Source organism: Herpailurus yagouaroundi, unplaced genomic scaffold, assembly GCF_014898765.1.
Source record: "Herpailurus yagouaroundi ecotype Mexico unplaced genomic scaffold, PumYag 140, whole genome shotgun sequence".
In the NCBI taxonomy this organism is placed as follows: domain Eukaryota; kingdom Metazoa; phylum Chordata; class Mammalia; order Carnivora; family Felidae; genus Herpailurus; species Herpailurus yagouaroundi.
Genome location: NW_024412395.1, coordinates 79,188,403 through 79,204,055, shown reverse-complemented (window position 1 = coordinate 79,204,055; position 15,653 = coordinate 79,188,403). Strand labels below are relative to the sequence as shown.

Here is a 15,653-nt window from a genome sequence, read left to right as displayed (position 1 = left end):
GCAGCCTCATAGTGCCTGGTGGCTGCCACGTGGGCCTTCAGCTGCGGAGCTAGCGCTGAAGGAAGAGGCTGCCTGTCCTGCCCGTGACTTCCCCTCTCCTGGGTCAGAGGACTGTGCCCACCAGGTGCCACCTTTATTAAACATTTAAGGTGCGCTACACTGTTACCATGGGTACCATTTCCAGTCCAACTCCCCAAGTACTGGCAGGAATTCTTGGACCCAGGGTTTCAGCTCACCCATTTCTCAACTATTGCTGTTGTCAACAGAGCTCCTGTCCTGGCTTGGTAGCCACAAATGCCGTGAGACTATGTGTGGCTTCCTAGGGTCGGAGGACTGGCACCTCTACCACTTACAACAGGTGCCTACAAACAGCACCCGTGACCTTGTATGCTGCCAACTCCCTGTTCCTCCTCTGTTCTGCTTCCTGAAGGGTAGCAGAGTATGCCCCCCACCCCCAAATATGGCACTTTGATGTACTGATGATTGTGAGCTGCAGGCACTTGAAAAACAGCCGGTGCAGGGAGATGTTGTCTCTGAACTCCCCTCATCTGCCTGAAGGCGGAGCCTCCAAAGGAACTCAGTTGTCATAAATCCCCTCCTGGGGAGTTTTGCCAACCAGGTAAGATTGCTGACTCCTGTCTCGGGAGAGGAGCCTAGAAGTCAACACCACACTCAGACACACTTTGTCACAAATGATCATACCTTCCGTCTGTTCTTCTAAGGGCCCATTCATCTTTTCTAAGAATCACTTACTCTCCTCTGAAAGGCCTATATTCCCCTCTCCCCTTTCCCTGTTAGCATGGTATTTAGTTCTGAATTCTAAGCCACCATGGGAGCTCCTTGCTTCCTCCTGGGTATGTCCTCTGTATACATGAGGTGCACATGTTAACAAACTTGTTTGTTTTTCTCTTATTAATCTTTTATTACAGGGGTCTTGGCCAAGAACAAAAAGAGTAGAGGGAAGATTATGTTTCCTGTCCTATATCCCCATCTTGTCCCCTCTCCTGTGCCCTGGAGGCTGGTCACTGGTATCATCACTCACCCAGTTTCTGTAACTCCTTTTCCTTCTCTTCCCACGTGATCACGTCCTCTAAGGTCTACCCCAGAAATGTCTCCCCCACCCTACTCCTTGCCCACTGTGGCCGCTTACACTCCAGGCTCAGTACTAAGTAGTTGGTTATGTTGCATTCTTTAGTTGTACAGGGATCCTGGGGTCTGTCACATTCTACTCGGTACCTTTTTACGTTTAGATTTTACAACAAGTGGCATTCTTTTTGAAAACTGGGATTCTTCTTTTCTGAATGCAGCCATAGTGACAAACTGATCTTTCTAAAGACTTCCTGAATCCCACACTTTTATTTGGCAAACATAACAAAACCCAACATACATGTCTACAGCATGTAGAGTAAGCTGAGACAGCCCTCTGGAAAGCTGCTTAGTCATTGGGACTATCAGGGAAATAAAGCAGCGCATGGTGCCTCTGAGCATGAATCACACTTAAAATATAAAGCAGTTAAAATCCCTCTGGCTGTCAATGAATGCAGTAACTGCACTCAGTTTGCCAATCAGGCTGAACTCGTTTTAGTTCTGTTTCTTTTATCAGAGGTAATATTATCTGTTAATGTTAATATCTCTTAGTTTTGTATTTTATATTGGGATCCTACAATGATTTAAATCACAGTCAATGAATATTTCATCACACTGTGTGAGGTGCACTTGTGGAATGAGACACGTGCAGATTTTAGCATAAGGAATGACTTCTAATACTTATAAAATCCAGGGTTCCTCAAAAATCAAATAGCTAATTGGAAAAAACAACACAGGGATTCTTTTTCTTCTCGGAATTTTAAAAATGATATCAGAGTTGCAAAATCCTATAAATTGTACAAATTCTGCAATACCCCACGTTCAGCTGAAAAATCTATACTCCTTATATACCTCCATTTAGAATTTTACATATGATTTCATTTAATAATATAATTTATCTTTACTAATTATTTCTTAAAAATTTTTAATGTTTATTTATGAGAGAGAGAGAGAGACAGAGGTGAGTGGTGGAGGGGAAGAGAGAGGGAGACAGAGCGGTCAGCACAGAGCCTGACGTGGGGCTTGAACTTACAAACCGCGAAATCATGACTTAAGCTGCAGCTGGACGCTTAACTGACTGAGCCACCCAGGCGCCCCCTTTTTATTTTTACATTTGTTTATTTTTGAGACACACAGAGAGACAGAGCACAAGTGGGAGAGGGGCAGAGAAAGAAGGAGACACAGAATCCGAAGCAGCTCCAGGCTCTGAGCTGTCAGCACAGAACCTGATGCGGGGCTCAAACTCACAAATCGTGAGATCACAACCTGAGCCAAAGTCGGATGCTTAACTGACTGAGCCACCCAGGCACCCCTTTAATATAATTTTTTAATGTTTATTTATTTTTGAGAGAGACATAGAGTGCAGGTGGAGGAGGGGCACAGAGAGAGGGAGACACAGAATCCGAAGCAGACCCCAGGCTCTGACATGTCAGCACAGAGCCCAAAGTGTGGCTCGAACTCACGAACCGTGAGATCATGACCTGAGCTGAAGTCGGACGCTTAACCGACTGAGCCACCCAGGTGCGCTACCAGGCGCACCTTTGCTAATTATTTCTTAGTTTTGTTTCTTTCCCTGGGGATCACTATTCAGGGAAAGTAACTTAACTGTATTTCAGTTTGTATAGCTGTAAAAATTATCATTTAATCCCACCCCCTTATTAAAAAAAATGATACTAACTCTGGAACAAAAAGTAAACTTTTATCTGTGGATGTTAACTGTCTTATAGCACAAGGGTGCCATTTAAGGAACAGAGTTAACATTCTTCACATTTTAATTTCATTTTACATGCTCATTTAAAAAGCTGGAAAATATAGAAAGCAGGATAAAATAAAACACATTTCAAAATAAAACAAAATGAGGCAAAATATCTCTTCGTTTCATACCCGAAATAAAGTCAACCACTCAGAACACTGTTGCATTTCTTTCCAATCTTGGGGGTTGGGAGGGGAGGCATCTATGCAGAAGCCATCAGTGTTGCTGAACACAACTAAGAGGAACAGAAACTGGAAGAGACTGATGTGGCACAAGGAGTCACAGCAATGCTGGCCCACATCCAGCCCAAGGCCCCAGCCTGGTGGAGATGGCTCCTGGCCTCCCGATGGGCTCTTGCGTGAGAAGGGGACCTGGGCACCTGATGCTCTTCACCGCCCAGCACCTCCAGCCTCACATGCCAGCACCTGCCCTGGTTTTCTGGCTTCCCAAGTGGGGGTAACAAACGAAATGTTAAACTTCATATACTTTACTCTTCATTTTAGAAAGTAGACTTTCCTCATTTCTAGTATACAGATTAAACAGTGGCATACATATGTGACTTACAAATAAGTTTTCTGGTTCGAGAGGGATATGCTCATAGTTCATTTATTAATGGAATGAGACCCAGGGAATGTGCTCCTCCCAGAGAGTGCACCGGGGTCTCTCATGCTTGTAGTTCCTTGTGTTGTTTCTTCTGCATGGAATCCTCTCTCCCTTCTCAGTCTGGCAAATTCCTAGCCTTACTTCAAGTGCCAGCTCCAGCATTACCTCTGTGGTGGACCCTTTCCCTGCCAGCCAGAAACCCTACCCCATGCGTGCTTCCCAACAGTTTTCGCCACACTGCATCACACAGCTTGCTTCTGTACACTCTCATTAGACTTTGGACCTTTTTTGTAAAGACATCATCTTCTATCCCTCAGTATTACTAGCAGTGTTTCTTCAAGTGTGGTCCTGAGACCAGGTACACTGGCACCCACTGCACTCATTAGATGCAGATGCCTGGGCTCCACCTGCACCCACAGAAGCAGAGCCGCTAGGAATGGGGCCCAGGTGCCCCCTGTGCATTCCAAAGTTTGAGAAACACCAGCTTGCGACACATTCATCTCCCTACTGGATGGGTGAATGAAGAAAGGGGAAGAGAAAGCAGAGAGAAGGCAGGGCAAGGTGTGAAAGGGGGAACGAGGGTTGATCTGGTTGCCATTCAGAATCAGGGGTCAAAAGGCTTTTGCCTTACTTCTCTCTTCATCAAGCAATGAACAGTAAAAACTTGTGTTGAGATATCCATATCTCATAGCTGGGATCCACTGCATGCTAAACAGAAAAGTGGAGAAGGACCACTTTTTCCCATCGTCTTGGTACAGAGAGAAATAAATTTACTAAATGCTTATCTGGAAGGGAAGAGAACCAACCTATATGGGTCAGGCTACAGATTTACCAGAATAATCTGAGAAATGCATACATTGTACATGAATCTTGTACACGAATCTTCATAAAACCTCTAGATAGTGACAGTAGTACCCCATTTTGTAGCTGAGTAGAAGTTAAGAAACTCAACCATCTTCAGGGTTAGAATATGTGGAGATGAGATTAAAATGCTATTTTAACTCTATACTCCATGCCTCCTAATTACGTGGTTAATAAGCCTTGGAAAATGTGACTTTTGTTATAATACGGCTTACTAAGAACCAAAAGTTTACAGTCACTGAAAGAACAATGTAACTGACATATAAGCAATTCTGTTACATGACTTCAGGCACAGCCTGTTCTGTGATTTCTTGCTGTCCTAGGTGACAAATTGCCCAGAATGATTCCTTAGTCTCACCCTCAGAGATTACAGTCTTACTCTATATCCGTGTAATAAACAGAAATAAGTTCTAAGATCCATTCTGAAGTTGTGATCTAGGATCTCCCACTTTGAAAACTATACTGTATTTTATATTTATACTAATATATATGAACAAATTTGTCTTATTTTCCTAGTGAAAATAGATGATACTATAGAGTGAAACACACACACACACACACACACACACACACACACACACACACACCACATACTTCCCATATGGGATTGTACAGAGAGAACAATTTGCTTAATTCCTTTTTCAATTTCTATTCTGTGGTGAAAACTAACCCCGTATTCGGGAGCACGTTTCCAGGTGGGTATGATTCGTAGCCTTCCTTTGCTGAAAAGATTCAGAAATCTTTTCAGATTTCAAGCTGAAATCTCAATCAACTTCTTGTCCTCCAGCTCTTATTGTGGGTCTGTTATTTCACAGAGAAGGCTGCGGTGAAAGGGAAGCTGACCTCCACTGCCGAGTGTGTGACGAACATAACGAATGGAGGTAATCACACACGCAGCTCAGAAAGGCTATCAATACAGGGTGCTATTTATGCTGGTTTCCTGGGGACCATCCCCAACTGAAAAGGCCAGTCCGGTACTTTTTTTTAATTTATCAACCTGCTCTTCCTTCATGTCGACTGATTCACTCAGTCCTTGCAGTGGCCCTGGGGAAACATCTAACGTAGAGGAAAACCTCGGGGAGGAGAGAGAATAGGAAAAAAGAAGCTTTCACCTCCAAAGAGTGAGCTACACCTATTTAGAATGACACATATTCACAAACGAGGCAAGATTTGAAATACAGTGTACCACAGGGACTTGCCTTAGTCACAATGTCACAAGAACCTTGAGTTTCTCCGTGGTTTATGGTATTTACCCTTTTCACAATTTCAGAATGGATGCCGGAGCTTATTTCTGTTTATTGGACTGGTGCAGAGTAAGGAAAAGGAGTCATTCTGGGCAATTTGTCAGCTAGGACAGCAACAAAAACCATACATATGGCTCTCCTGAGGCATAAATATATTTATTAGCCTCTTCCATCATTGCCTCTTGATATCCTTTGCAGGTGTATGTTTATCTCCATACTGTGAGTTCTTTTAATATGCTGGCATAACATCGAATATTGGGTGTGAGGAGGAGGAACAGGCTTGTTTAATTTCCGTTGTATAGTTCTTTGTACAAGTTGCAAGCAGGTGGGCACTTAGAAAAATCATCTGATGAGAAGGAAAGAGATTAGTCAGAAAATCTTTGTTGGTATGGGTTTTGATCAATGGGAAGATTATATTTATTTCTAAAGCAGAAAGGACATAGAGACTTTTTTTTATTAAATTTCTTTGAAAAACCATAAAAAAATACAACGCAGACTCCTGACTTTGTCTTCATTACACGTCTAAGGAGTTGGCAAAATCTAGCAATCATTTAACACATTGCTGGTATTTTAATAGGGAAGCAAAGTCTGTAAATCATTACATCACAATGGCTGAAAAGGTTCCCAATGTCAGCTCTCCTACAGGGAATCCTATTACAAACATCCCCTGTTGAATGGCCTGGAGAAAAGGAAAACACGCTCTTCCAGAACTCCTGAGCTCCGAGGTACAAGAGGAATGCGTACCACTTCAGGCATGGTTTTAAAATGGAGTCTCTACCCCTTATCCACGCTTACGTCAATATCTTCCATGTGACTGAACTCAAAAACCAAGTCTGCTTGTTGTCACAGCATCTGTTCTGTGGTACAGTTCTGATTCTAGAACCTGCCTCACCTAACACATATTTTTCCTACCCTCACTCATCGAGGTATACGTAGAGCTGGCCGCAACTTCCATGATTCTCCTAATTAAACAGTCACCAAGTGTTTGCTCAACCACAACTGCACCATAAGGCACAAAGAGACCTGTTTTCATTCAGCTTAAATAGCTCAAGGGCTGGCACACTTGAGGATGTCACTGGCATTACAGTAGCTGGACACAGGCCACGTATGCCCAGGAGCACCAAGTAATACTGCTGGCTGGCTGAAGCCAGAGAAAAATAATAATCCTTTAAACAGACACTTAATGAAACAATTCCCTACTGTATTTATCTTCACGTACCTCAGATCTTCATCCTAATCCTCGAGCTCCCCCATCCCCCATCCTGCGGTATTGGTTTTATTGCAAAATGAGAAAAAGACTCAGGTAGAGACAGAATGGCTAATGAAAGGGACTGCCTGTTGTTAGCTGCAACCTTTGGTTCTTAATTTTTCCATTCTCTCCTAAGGACTGAGTCGAATTCTCTAATGCAAAATAGACAAAAAGCAAAGCCCTCAATTTTCTACACTTCAACATAATTGTTTTTTCTGGTCTTAAGGAAACAAAAATGTAATTTAACCTGTAAAATGTATAGTTAGAAAGCTTACATTTAAAATTTCCTTGAAAAGAAGAGGACACTATGGTTATGTTTTTTTGGGTATGGAAATGACTGGAAAGGAAATTTCCTCTCTCAGGTTTCCAGCAGTGGGTTAGGAGGGCAACTGAGAGAGAGGCAGATAGATACTCAGAGGTGCAGCAAAGGGGAGGAACCCTGGTCCCTCCTTCAAGGAGCCACAGCAGGGCCTGTAGAAGGACTGATGGACTCTTCCTCTCACTCTCCTCTTGCCTGGGCTTTCCCAGTGTCATTGATGTCTTGGGACAGATAATTCTTTGTTATGGGTGCTGGGAGGGGAGGGCTGTTCTGTGCATTGTAGGATATTTAGGGGTATCCAGATGCCAGTAGCACTCCCTTCCTGCAGTTGTGACAGCCAAAATGATTTCCAGACGTGCCAACGGTCTCCTGGGGGGGTAAACGCATCCAGCTGAGAATAGTGCGTTAGCCCCAGATGTACCACTCCCTCTGTATGACTCTCAACCAGTGGTTTTCAACCACAGAGGCACAGAAGAATCACCCGCAGTTCTTTAAAAAAAACAGCAACAGCCTATTCCAGAGTCCCCGTCAGACCAGTGGCATCCACATCTCTGGTGGTGGCACCTAGGTGAAGGGTGACCGCAGTGCTCTCAGAGCTTTTAATTATAGTGTACACACATATACTTCGGTATGGAGAGAAGTAAATATTAATTTACAAGCATGATCTTTCAGTCAATGCTCGGTTATTCACAAAGAGAACGTCCTGGGGAAACCAGGCTCTTAGCATTAAATGGGAAGCCAGATATTGACCAAAAATCAGCTAAAAGTTTGGGGAATGTGGTGGGGGGGGGGGGGATGGTGGGGACAACCAGCCCAGGACTGCTGGAGGAAAGAATCCTGCTATGTGTAAACCTTCAAGGGAAGAAAATTGGTCTTATTTGGACTCAAACTGAAGCAGTTCCAAGGTGGTATCTGCCAAGATTTTTACATTATTTGGGCACCCAAGGAGGAGAAAACTGGGAGTATATGGCACATTGTTGCATTGCTTGTTCTTAAAGTCTCCACTGGCAATTTCCCCTTCGGGAGCCCTTGGAAAAAGGACATGATGTTTCAAATGTCACAGTGATGCTATCTGGTCCATATGCGGGGCCGCCCAGCAGACCACCCTGTGGTCTATGTGTGGTCTTGCACGGCTACCAGCGAAGCTTCCACAGCAGATGAGAAGCCCCTTTGTGGAGTGGAATTTGAGGGATGACGGAAGCAGACACACTTAATCTCAGAATGGCTTTTTCTTCCGCCTGAAATTCTCACTTTTATAGGGTTATTCTTTCGGCTGATGGAGAAGAGTCTCAGGAGACTCTGGTTAACACTTGTGAGCATAAAAATATGTCACTGTGGGAAGGAGGACCCATGGTCATCAAAAGGATGAACTTATCAGTGACACAACAGTGAGTTTCAACCGTTAATATGGAAAAAAGGAACGCGATACGGGGACCCCATTACAAGTTCATCTGGTAGCCAGTGGTGTGGGGAGGAGCCCCCGGCCTGTGAGGAGCTGCAGGAGGTTCACCTGTCTTTGCTGGGAGCGGGGACACTCACAGTGGAGAGAAAGCAGGCGAAGAAAGAAGAAGGCAAGGGCTGGGGGGCCAGGGCTGGAACTGGCCTACTCCAAATTCTGCTTAAGTACGACTTGGCGCCACTTCAGGAAAAAATAAACATGAGGTGTAAGAACACTGTACAGGAATCATGCTTTGATTTCCCTTTCCTGTATGGAAGCAAAGCAGCCTAAAAATATTGTCCCTTCCAGCCTCCATTCCCTATGGCCCTGTTACCCCATCCCCAGCACACGTTCTACCCTCTGGCTCATTACCATCTTCCATTTCCTTTTAGGAGTGCTTTTAATTAGATGTTAAATTGACAATAGCACCTAGCAATTTTTACAGCTCTATTCTGGAATACTTTCTCCCCCGGCATATGGCACAGCTATCAAGTATTATTCTCCTGCCTTGATGTTTTTTGAAGTTAATGTTTATTGTTCATTTTAAGCCTTCACCATCAACTTGGACACGCACACACACAAATTTGTGATGAGAAACTAGACTAGTTTGCACACAAACCAATTAAATTTGGCAGCTATGATTCCAAAGGACGAATATTTTCCAGTTGTGGTAGGGGGCCAATCATATAGAAAGGAAACCAGCTGTTTCATGTTAGTTCCTGATGTGACTTTTCATAGACACTCATGTTGCAAAATTTATTTTCTGTTAAGACAGTGTCGGATCACCGTGTCATCTTTGCTGCCCTCTCAAATCCCCAATTCTTTCTGGGAAAAGAGAATGATCCACATAATGGTCATTTAGCCCTATGTAACTGTGTCCTGGCCAAATGCCCACTTTGATATTATAATTTAGCTACTTAATGGTTTTCTTCAATAACTGCACTGAAAAAGTATTCTTCACAGCCAGACTGGGAAGGACAAGCATTTGGTTCATCTCATTCTGATGTGTGCCCGCTGGGTACTGAGCACGTGCAAGCAGGTACTTTTTCCCAGTCCCCCAAAATCACCATTCCCATGAATCCCGGCAGGCTTTGGGGAATCCGATCAGGCAGGATTCATCTCCTGAAGCTGGGCAGCAAAGCGAATGTTCAGAATTTCTTACCTGAGAGTTTCTTTTTATTTCTAAACTACACACAATGCCTGCTGAATGCTTCGGTGAGAGCACCGGATGGCCCGGAGTAAGGACAGAAGGACCACAAGTGCGATGTCGCTGCGTACCAGGTGAGTTAACATCTGTCCCTGAACCAGCATTCATTTTGGAACTCTCTGGAAGACTTGTCCCACATTTTCCAAATCTGGATGTGCCTTACAATGCGATCCTGAGGTTTACATGTGAACAGCACTGCATTCGCAAGTCTCTCTAATGCCTGGGGTCCATGATTTCACCACCAATAGGAAAGCTGCATTTTTTAAAACATGTAAGCTGCCTTCTTCAATTCTGTGATCCGCTATTTTTTTTTAAGAGTGCCAAAATCCCTAAAATTCATCCCTTTTTCCCCCTCAGAAAACAAAAGGGAGTTATTCAAGTAAATCACCATGTTGGCTGGGCTGCAGGCTAACTTGGAACAGAGGTAAAGTTTTTCCATTTGGTAGAAATGTATGTTAATGGCCTATTAAAAAGAATTACTTTTGTTTTATTTTTAAGTTAATATATATGTAATTATTTTGGGATCATTTTATTAAAGGTTAGATAACAAAACAAGTGCTGCTGTTTACTAATTTTGTAGCAACAGCATGTAAAAAAATGGTTAATCTGTATTTGTTCGTCTTCAGTTTGGAGGAAATGTGCCATTTGTTAAGAGGTGACTTTTAAGCAGCAGTACTGCTTGGTAGAGCTCATTCAGGAGTGATCTTTACCCATCAGTTTAAAACAAAATGTGAATTACAAGCAGAGAAAAGATACACAACTTCTCTGGGTGCTGACTTTCCTGGCCCCACACTTTCAGATCTCGAGGAGTGAAACAGTCAAAGAGTCTGTTATAAATCTCTAGATGTCTCGTGACCCATGTGGTATTCATTTTACTAAGGAAATAAAAAAAAGTACTCAGAGCAGCTGGAGGAGAGAGGTAATTTGAGGTCACTGCTACACTTTGTCAATTAGTGTGAGTCACTCAGATGGAAGGTATCATACAGAGGCCTCAGAGGAAGAGTTTACTCTAAAATGCCACACAAAAGAGTAAGACAGAGTGGTCTTCTCTGAACAGTTAACTAATGCCTCCAGAGACTAGCAAACTACGACCCCCACAAGCCAAATCTGGCCCACTGCCTTTCGTGCCGTAACAGTAGAGCTGAGTAGTTGCACAGAGACTTTGCAGACTGTAAAGCTTTAGATATTTACTAGCTGGCCCTTTATAGATAAAGTTTGCTGACTCTGGCTCTAGAAAACAGGCCTGGAAGTTGAGTGCACTTATGTATATTAGGGTAATTTAAGGATAGATTTTAAAAAGTCATAGAACTGTAAAATTTAAAAACCAACCATCATAATAACACCTTTCATTTGTATAGCATCTTTATGTTCTCTAAGTACTTTCAAACATAATCTTGGAGTTTACTTTGAACAATTACTTGGTTTATTGTCTGATCAAACAGAGAAGAGTTCCACTAAGGTCGAGATGACGTGACTGGGTGGAGGGTAAGTGATTCCTCACTGATGATAACCGAAGGAGATGGTTTTCTTTCAAGTTTCTGGTATCTTATGCACATGGGGATCTTATACATAGCAGATGGTTTAAAATTCAAGAATTTTAGATTGTGTTAAGCGTAATCCTTGGTTTTACACAACTATAATCTGCTAAAGAGCACATCTATGTCAAAGAAAGCACTTGGAAAGGAAAACCATGCAGAAGATGTGACCAAATTCTAGAATCATGGGAGGCCAATGAGATACAGAGAACACATGTGAGCCTGGGCACTGCGGACATGTTTTTCTGTTTTTAGCACCCTGATTTTCCTCTGGGGAACTCTCCAGTGATTTTCAACTCTCAGTTCATGGGGTTCAGGTGGGGCTCACCCCACCACTAACTCTGTGGTAGGCACAGGACCCAGCCTAGCTAGTGGGAAGACCCTGTCCCTCTTGCCACAGTGACTAGTTTAGGGACAGAAGATTGACCCAACCCACCCAGTGCAAATTAGCCCTTGGATTTCTGTTGGAACACTAGAGACAAAGCTCTCTCTCAGATCACAGGAACTAAGGATTATGTAAGGTTGGAGCCGCTTGGGGGTCATCTTTGCTACCACATGGAGAGATCATACCTAAGAATCAAGCCAAGGATAAGCAGAACCAGGAGACTGTAGGAGACACTGAGAGAGGAAAGGAGAGTGAGAAGGGAAAAGGGAGAAAGGTAGAGGGAAACTGAATTCTCATAACATGATTTGGGTTTAGAACCAAATTCACCTAAAAGAATCTTGTGGATTTCTCATGTACATCAGCCAAACAATTCTCCTTTGTCATTAACTAGTGTGACTTGGGTTTCCATCACTTGAAACTGAAAAAGTCTTGACTGATACACTAAGAAGTTTTCCCACTTATAATAACTTAACCTTTACCAGGAGATATTTCATTGCAGCTGTGGACATGAGCAAACATAGATGGCTCAAAGAGATGCCTTCTTTCAGCGTCAGTTGCAGAGCAGGGCAGGGCAGGACCAAAGCCACACCAGAGTACCATTTCTTAATTCTAGCCTTCAAGACACCCCAGAATGGGATTCTATCACTCAGCTTGCCTAAGATGTTTCTGAGTTTTGTTAAGGGAGTCTTTCTTATTTTATAATGATAAAGCTGGAAAATATTTGTTCTCAGTATCACTCATGATATTGGCCTCCCAGGGATTTGTCAAAAATATCATTTGTTGAGGTTGTGTTCTACATCATTCATATACTTTGGGGCCAACTTCAGACTCAAATGAATTATGTGTATCAGGTTTCTTTTCATTCAAACACTTTCCCTTCATTTTTATTCCCAAGATATATGCCTCTGCCTATAGGACTTAAAAAAAATTCACTGAGGAGTTGTTCTGTGATGTTTATGCATTAAATAAACAATGTTTTCCATCAGATGCTTTTACCTGTAGGAACAGCTCAAGTGCCACAAGTTTATAGTTTCTAAGTCGAATTACTTACCAGTTGTGTAATTCAGCAAAGGCAGCTTTGATCTTCTTCACTGAACTATCCACTTCTTCCTTGATCATGACACGATATCTAGTTAGAGACACAGTGCAGCGTTGCAAATCCTTCACCGATTTCTCAATGTTTGGGCCTACAAGTAATGTCATGAAAAAAATGTTAAATTGTCTTTTTACTTGTGAGCTAAATAGCAACAGTGACAAAAGCAGCTAACTCACCCCACCCCCTAATAAGAGATTTATCTTTTGTTTCTCAATTGAAAAAAAAAAGTTCTGTCAAGAAGATGTTTATATGTTTATAACCCAGAGTTTTAAAAATCCACAGTGGGGATATGTATGGCCCCTGAGACTGCTGTGATTTTACCAGTGGGTTCTGTGGGTGGGCCATTCTGGGCATACGTGTCTCCTCTGTGCTTTGGAAAGAGGCTCTGATCATCATGTTCTATCACGAACTGCAGTTTCTTAGAATCTGATATGTCTAAAGACCATTTGTGCTGCTGGCTCTCACCACTCTGTGTGGTTAGAAGCCAGCAGGGCTTTTGGATGAGGAAAATGACATGGAGATTGGGAGAGGTACAAATGAGCTAGAGAGAGGACGGAGCATTGGTGCCAGGTATGCTGGCTCTGGCCCATCAGTCCTGAGCCAGCCCTGTAATTAGAGCAACAGCACTGAAAGCTGCTCTGGAGGCGCCAATCTTGCCTGACTTCCTGAAACCGTCACCAAGGTATACAGATAGTACAGTGCGAATAGGCGGATTGTACTTATCCCAACAAGGCCATGTTTCTTAGAAGAAAGAAATCTCCCTCCAGAAAAGTAAGGAAGTATATCAAACCAAAGCCAAGGAAATCAGATACAACTAAGGCTGAATGAGAAGAATATTATTTAATCTGCTGGGAATCAGAAAGGAAGTGATTTATCCCCTTTCATTTTTAATGCCAGTTATGTATAAAGTATAGCAAAGCTCAAAAAATAATAAAAATATAGCGTGTCAGATATAAAACCCTCTTTCGGTATTACATTGTCTGAAGGTTCTAACACAGAACTGAATTTACATGAAGAAGATCATCTAAAGAAGACATCATCAGCTTCTGGATTCATCTTCATTCAATGCAAGTTAAGAACATGTGTGTCTGGGAAACATTCAGCATTCAAGTTACTAAAAGAGCTCTTGCATTAACATTTGCTTCCTAAGACATTGGGGTAGAAAGTATTTGCGGTGCAAATTTATCCATGCCTACAAAGAGAAGAATGACCACAGAGAGGCAGAGAAAGGGGATGTAATTCCTCTTAAACACTCGAGACCTTTGATTTATATGGGAGGAATCACATCTACTTTTCAATCTATGTTGGTCACAGAAAGAAAGGCAATTTCATGTGCATCTTTCTTCACTAAGCAGCATCTTTTGGAAAGTTCTATCATTCTGGCACTTCTCTGTGTGTGTAAAATAGGTTGAATCATTTGTGCAAAAGAAATCACTTTACCTCTTTTCTTTGCCAACTCATCTGGCTTTATTTCAAGATGAGCTGCAGGGGTATTGGACTTAACAGGAGATGTTTTTGCCTTAGGCTTGCTTGGGTTACAAGGCTGCTCAGCTGACCACTGTAGGCCATCTGACCCCTCTGGTGTTCCATGTATAGGTTTGGGGTTCCCATCTAAGGACAGTTTCTGTTGCAGTGGTCTGTTGCCTTCTGTAAGAAAACACCAAATAATGACTGTGAAGTGATAAGCTAAAAACACCGATGAGAAAGTGATGGGGGGGGGGGGTGCCAAGATTTTCATTTTGTTTACATGTTGGCAACAATGTCCTTCATTGCAAGCAGTGAGGAAACTGTTTTAATAGAATCTCTAGAAGATTTGAGGATGTACTAGAAAACAGAGCCTTGCACTTGGGAGTTGGTAGACCTGGGGTGGGTGTTTTGGCTCTGGTAATTACTTGCACAGTGACCCTGGGCCAAGCCACTTAACATCTCCGAGCCTTGGTTTCTTCACTCATAACAAAGGTTATTTATTAGGAGATGAGAAGATTTTTTTTTCCCCATTCAGTAAAGGTATAGGCATCTTTAAGTATGATTTCATATGGAGGCTATAAAAATGCAGCCCTCCTATCTCCAAGCGCTACATTAATGTCTTGTAGTATTTTATTCTGAATTAATGAAGGCAGAAGAGTGATTGGAGATAGGGCAAGAATGAAGTGACAACAGGTACTATAATCATTTCACTTAATTTATGGAGGGATTAAATTGGGAAACATCATAATATCTCAACTATATTTAAAATCTAGGGAGTCAAATTCTCTCTGGAGCTTTAATACATGTAGCAATAAATTAGCAGCACATTGCTTTCAGCATCTTTTAAAGGTAGGTTTCTATTAGTTATTGCTGGAGTGAATTAAATGGTACCTTAGTGGCCTGAGAAGGAAATGTATCACCCTTAACATCTTACTCACAACCAGAGAAAGCTATGGGTGTAAAAAAAGGGAAGCCAGCATGTTTTGAAGGCTAGGTTCTTAGAGAAAGCTGAGTGTAGTAGAAAGAGTGCAGGTTTAGACCCAGGAGACCAATGTTCTGAGCTTCCCTATGTCCTGCATGAGCCTGTAGGAATGACTTCACTTTTCTGGCTGACTGTGGCTCACTTTCAAACAGCGCACAACGTCATCTCTATGAATCCCAGCCCCTTTCACCCTGCCTCACTTCTCTCTGCTCTCATGTTGCCTCTTAAAAACTTACTGCCTTGTATTTTAACACAAGGCTTATGTGTCTGGCCTTCATCCTTGCCTTGAGGAGGCTAGGACTCCCTTGAAGTCAAATACTGAAATTGGATTCATTTCTGAAGCCTAGTACTGTGTCTGGCTCGATAGCTATCTGTAAAATTGTGACTGAATTAAAGTACTCTTAAAATGATTTCATAGGAAAACAAAA

The 15,653-nt window shown here is 42.5% G+C and overlaps 1 protein-coding gene across 2 annotated transcripts in view; it reads right to left on the bottom strand.

Moving 5' to 3' along the window:
- SPATS2L (spermatogenesis associated serine rich 2 like) overlaps positions 1-15,653 on the bottom strand; it is a 144,004-nt gene that overhangs the window by 23,417 nt on the left and 104,934 nt on the right. Inside the window, exons 6-7 of one of the 2 annotated variants that reach the window (XM_040475794.1) lie at positions 14,217-14,423; positions 12,732-12,867 (exon numbers count right to left, since the gene is read on the bottom strand). In XM_040475794.1, coding sequence (XP_040331728.1) covers positions 12,732-12,867; positions 14,217-14,423 — 343 coding nt within the window. The remainder of the gene's footprint in view (positions 1-12,731; positions 12,868-14,216; positions 14,424-15,653) is intronic. The other variant, XM_040475795.1, reaches the window with a different exon arrangement.